Below are 6,000 nucleotides of genomic sequence, written 5' to 3' on the forward strand. Positions count from 1 at the left end.
CTCAGTATTCTTTCCAAATTATACCAAATGTTTTATTTTTGGCCTTTTTAACTGAGTAGTGGATCTGCATTTTAAGAAATAAATTGTTTTGAAATTTCCATTCTAAATTGGTAATGTTGCCTTTGAATCTAGATCCACATTTTAAGAATCACATATCTGAGGATTCTTGATATTTTCTCTACTTTTTGTATATTGGAAAATTCCTTGATAAATTTTAATTTAAGGGAATAAATGAAAAAATAGAGCTAAATTCCTGGAGGGCATTAAACCTGACCCAAACGCATCATCTCCCAAGAGACACCACGTTGCTTTAGGGAACGTGCACTTTAAAATCTGACTGAAAACCAAGCCTGCCCCTTGTGATTACAGTAAAGCATTGGCAGAGGAGAACATTTTAAAAACTGGTTACAGCTTAGTCAAAGCAAAAAGAAACTCCGAGAAACAGAAACTCAGAGACAGCAGAAGAGAAAGGTCAATACACAAGGTCTGAAGGTACCCATTTACAGACATGAATCAACACCACTTTATAGCAAGTAAATGGAAGAATTATAAAGCGGCAATATGGTTCCTACTCAGTAATTTTTAAACTGAATTGCTAACTTTCCTATCTTTTAGACTTTGAACTATGTGAATATATTACCTATTCAAAAAGTAAAAGTAGACATTAAAAACTATATATTCCATGACACACAAAAAGAGGAATCAATACTATTCAAACATACAGGCAGAGTTCAAAATCATCTGTTGTTTCCATCCTTTGGGATTACAAAGTGCTCAGGTGGTATAAGGGTTAGTACCTAGCAAACACTTTCTGCTCTACTTGGCATGCATGATAAAACCACTGCAAGAGTTCACTGGAAAAATGAAATTACTCGGATGAGAAACGAAATAATCTCCGTTTTTCAATGAGCTAGCATAGGTCAATTATTAAAAATTAGTGTACACTACCTTGAAAGGCATGACAGAACCATGCAGGTCACTCTGCAAATGACCTAACAAGTTGTCATGAAAAGAACACAGAGATGTGCCAGTAGAGTATCAAGTGGGAGTAGGAATAAAAAAAAGACAATGTGGAAATCATCTAAGCCACAAGGCAAAGGTCACAATTAGGAAAGTTAAAAAAATAAAAATTAAAAGCCAACTTTTTCAACACTCTTCTCACTTATTCTTTAAGGATTTTATAAATTCAGTATGTGATAAAATATTTTGCCTGACTCTTCATTTTCTCAAAACACAAGGAAAACTAAAATTCTTGTGAGAATGTCTGATATGACTGATTTCTTTAAAAATATGCTGCACTTCATTCTAATTTTCTCTTTAATCTTAGGAAGGGGTTCACAAAGATGCTTACTATCTACTGCTAAATTTTAATCAGTAAGTTAATTACTTTTTAATCAATTTGGCTACTTTGCATGCATTGATTCTCCAGCCATTCTTTCATCAGAATTCTTGTATACTGAGAGTAAACGATCAGATTCAATCTACTTATCTAGCAAATCATGAATCAAGAGCTACTAACTTCTATGAATTTCAAACTTCTATAACTCAAGTATCATGTAAATTCATGAGACTGGAAAAAATACAGCTAACAGGAATAAGAATACATATAAATGTAGACCCACAACAACATGTTTAAGATTTTTTTTAAAACCTTAAACCTTAAGAAATGCTTATAATTTTACATCAAGTCAGCAGCAATTAAATCTTAAGGAACACTACCAATTTATTTTTTTTCTTCAGCCTGAGAAATTGTTTTATTTATGATCACGTATCAAAAAGGTTACCAAAGGATTCGTTTCAACATTTACGGTAGATTACAGAGAAAATCCTAAGTACTAGACAAAACCCAAAAAGAACGTAACACAGATAACCAGCAAGCTTTACCTCACCATAACAATTTATTGAGATCATGAAACCATATACAATAGATAACATATATGCCACAACCTTAAAAGTGTTACAGACAGCAAGAATCTAATCAGTGCTTTGAAATTCCTCTGGGAGTTGAAGAACGTTAAGATTACATGCTATGAAACCTTTATTTCTCCAAAGAAAGCTGGCAAAAACAGGAAAAACAAAATCACAGCTACTCAACTACAGGACAAAAACCAAACCACCTGCCTAATTTAACTAAGCAAAATGATCACAGGCCCCCAGCCTAGACCACAACTAAGAACACGAAAAACATTAACATGGCTTCTCCAGAGAACATCCCTCCCCGACATTCTCTGTTTTCTCCACAGGTGAAGTGGCCACCAGTGACTTTAACCTCCTCAACGCAAAGCTGTGGCTTCCCATGAGATCTGCCTTCTTCCGCATCCTCCACCCACTCTCCCTACAGCGCTTCTTGACCTCTACACTAATGGCAGCTTTGTCTTTGTAAAACAGATTTCCGCGCTCTTTAAAGTTTCCAAAAGCCCTTAGGATGAAAAACAGAATCACAGTACAACCTGAAAGCCTCTAGAAGTTCGCCCCTCAACCCCCCGCCACTTCTCCACCCCCAACTTCATCATTAACGCTTTGCTAGGTACCTTCTGGCCACCTTGACCTTTTTCCTGAGTCATCTGATCTCGCCCGTTTCCAGGACTGTGTATATGATGCTCTCTAATCCCCCAAGTCTGCGTTTAGACCCTCTTGTTCTACACTGATTGGAATTTTAATTTTATAGTTGAGCATCTGACCATTTCTTCAAAGTTTGTGTGTGTCCCACAAGACTGTAAGATCCATACCTGTTTTTTTCACCAATATGTTCCCAGCACCAGTACACAGTAGGCCATAGTAGGCACTTAATAACTATTAGAAGAATACATGAATTAATGACTATAACAAAAGGTTACTAACCATGTTGGGGGGGGGGGGTGGTCATTGTCATTGAGTTTTATTTTTTGAGGCCATGCAGCATGCAGGATCTTAGTTCTCCAAGATGATTCTCTCTCAGTAATACCTCAATTCATTTCTTTCACAGCACCTTATGGTTAATGCTTTGGTTTGTTTGCCATCAAATCTCCAAGGGCAATCACAGTACCAGTAGGCAGAATATATGGCAGAGAAACTGCACATGAAATGAATTCAGCTGGAGGAAAACTTTCCTTGAAACTTCTACCAATCCATCCTAATTCTACTCTCTTTAACTACACTTTTAAAAGTATGCATATGTACCATTATTTAATAAATCCTAAACAAATTTTAAAACCATGTTTCTTTCCTTAACTGACACCTGCTTTCAGCAACTGCTAATGTTGTTGACTTAAGAGACAGTCTTAAAGAGCAATAAGGAGCACGAAATCCCATGTTACACTGCCTGGAATCTGAGCTCAGACACTAATACACATGAAATGTATCCCACTTGTGTGACTTCGGACAAATAATCTAACATACCACTCCTCAGTTCCCTCACTGGGAGAACTAGGATAAGACTTCAATTGTTTGTCAGAATTAAACCAGATGCTGTACCTAAAAAGCTTACCCTACTTCCCCACAGAGCAATGCTCTCACAAGTACTACTGCTATCTCACCAGCTGTACAGGGAAACGCCTTCAAGAGTGGTAATGCCTCTCTCTGCATCTCTAAAACCTAGCTTCCACAGATCTCCACAAATCTGGATTTAAAACCAACGTTCCACACGTCTGAGTAAGATCCCCCTTCCACATCTCTCCATAGCACGCTGAAAGTAACCCTCACGTCATTCAGACTAACAATCATTTCCCTCTTCAGCCTCCACCACCAGACCAGGTCTATCTTGTTCACCATGTTATCTCCCACACCTGCAGAAAATATTTGATAATTGAATGAAGAAAGCCCTCTGAGTCTCCATTTCTCAAGAAAGCTTTCGTAAAGATATTTGTCTGTTTTCTGCCTCTGCCCACTCTCCCACAATGAAAAAACAGACAATCTGTCTGGTTCACCACTGTATCTAGTAACCCCTACTGGACCTGTTTTCAAAATATTTATTGAAGGACTTTTGGGGGGGGGGGTTGTTTTTTTAAAACACGTTGATTCTTCTTTCCTATTATACACCACTGGCTGCACAGCGCGGCTATTTGGGCTCATCAGTACATACCTAAATCCTAGAAAAATATTCAGACGCAGAATAGCCGATTAATTATGTACTGAATGAACGGATACATCATTTTCCGAAAATAAAAAAGATACAGTAAAACGAAACTACAGTCTTGGCCAACAGGTCTGGAGGCGACTTGAGAGTCCTTGTGAATATTTCATTAACTGCCAAGTTCTCCCAACTATGGTTACAGTATATAATTAAAGCTTTTCTTTTTCCTTTAGATAAACCGCGGTGCGGAGGACGAGTCAAGTATCCCACCGCTAACCCACTCCTGTCCCTCTCTGGCATACAGGTAGCAAACTTAGGGACTTGACACAAGCCCCGCCGCGGCCCAGAAGCTCTGCGCTTCCTCCCAGACCTGGTGACAGGTGACCCAGGGACGATTCACCGCGCAAAACCGGAAGGAGGTGCTAAGAGAAGACACCGGGGTTCCGGTGCAGAACTCCGGCACTCCTAAAGTCCTGTACTCACCACCAGCGAGGCTGTGAACCCAGGCCGGTCCATGGCCCCATGGACTTGATCAGGGTTATAATTCAAGGCTGACCAGAGGCGAGTCACGGACGCCTGACACTGGGCGCCGCCATCTTGGAAGCCGCCGGCACTTCCGCGGCCATGTGAGGTTGAACCACAACAATTACACGTGCAAACGGGGAAGCTGCGCCAGGAATGCCGGGATGGAGGGGCGGAGTCTGGAAAGGGTGATCTAGTCAAGTCTCGCGACTCTTCTCTGCCTCCAAGTCCGACGGCTTCTCAGTAGGCTGGATGGAGGAACTCTCGCGAGCAAATGAGCCTAGATTGAGAACCTGGCGCAGCAAGCCCCACCCCCGTGAGCGTAGGGTGAAGCCCGAGCGTTAACCTAAAGGAGGCGTGGCTATAAGTGGAAGGCGTGGCCATGGAGCTGCCGGACTAGTTTCTGGGGAGGCCTGTGGCTTCCAATGTTATTTCTTTTTGCTTTATCGTTTGGCTTCATCTGTAGAAATTTTGTCTGACGTTTCCATAAAACAGACTCATCATTAGAAAATTATTAACTATAGAAAAGCACTTCAAAAGTTTCCTTCTTGGGATTTCCCTGGTGGTCCAGTAGTTAAAAATCAGCTTGCCAATTTAGGAGACACGGGTTCTATCCCTGGTCAGGGAACTAAGATCCCACGTGCCATCAGGGCAACTAAGCCTGTGAGCCACAACTATTGATCCCACAGGCCGCAACTAAAGAAAGCCCAGGTGCAGCAACCAAGTGCCATGTGCCATTAAAAATAAATGATTTTTTTTTTTTTTTAATTCCTTCTTTGAGTTAAAAATTAGCATCTTCTACTTCGTATTGTTGTTCAGTTTCTAAGTTGGATTGGACCCTTTTCGACCTTAGGGAATGTAGTCTGCCAGGCTCCTCTGTCCATGGGGATTTCTAGGGAAAAATAATGGAGTTGGTTGCCATTTCTTCCTCCAGGGGATTCTCCGGATTCAGGGATTGAACCGGGGTCTCCTGTGTTGGCAGGCAGATTCTTTACCACTGAGCCACCAGGGAAGCCCCTACTTCTCCTTACGGACAGTTTTTGCACTTAATATTATTCACGTGTTCAGTTATTCATTTGCTCATCTTGTTAGCTGTGGTACCAGTTGCACACCTCAAAGACCACTTTAAGTACATAATATAAACTTCTTGGAGCAGACAGTGACTTTACATTTTTTAAATAAATACCTTCTAAGTTTTCTTCTATTAAGGACCAACAACATCTCAGATAAGGTGCTCTGATACAGCTGCTTTGTAAGGTGAGCACCATTACAGAATCCCGGTTCTGCAACTGGTACAGAAGCTGGCCCAAACCTACAGAGAACACAGGCCACCCAGGCTTGAAATTTGACTGAATATGCCTTCATCATCTTTCCTCAAACCCTGTGCTACAGCCTTAGCAGGCTCTATCTGCCTTTCTTCACTGTGT

At 40.8% G+C, this 6,000-nt stretch overlaps 1 protein-coding gene across 8 annotated transcripts in view; it reads right to left on the minus strand.

The window, feature by feature from the left end:
• SLC25A26 (solute carrier family 25 member 26) overlaps positions 1–4,852 on the minus strand; it is a 154,767-nt gene extending 149,915 nt beyond the window's left edge. For 2 of the 8 annotated variants that reach the window (XM_070776347.1, XM_070776348.1), the window contains exon 1: positions 4,535–4,851. In XM_070776347.1, coding sequence (XP_070632448.1) covers positions 4,535–4,567 — 33 coding nt within the window. In that variant the 5' untranslated portion in view covers positions 4,568–4,851. Of the gene's footprint in view, positions 1–4,060; positions 4,406–4,534 lie in introns of those variants that run through there. The other 6 variants (XM_070776345.1, XM_070776344.1, XM_070776349.1 and 3 more) reach the window with 5 other exon arrangements.
• Between the last annotated feature and the right edge of the window lie 1,148 nt (positions 4,853–6,000).

This window comes from Bos indicus, chromosome 22, assembly GCF_029378745.1.
Source record: "Bos indicus isolate NIAB-ARS_2022 breed Sahiwal x Tharparkar chromosome 22, NIAB-ARS_B.indTharparkar_mat_pri_1.0, whole genome shotgun sequence".
NCBI classification, from domain to species: Eukaryota; Metazoa; Chordata; class Mammalia; order Artiodactyla; family Bovidae; genus Bos; species Bos indicus.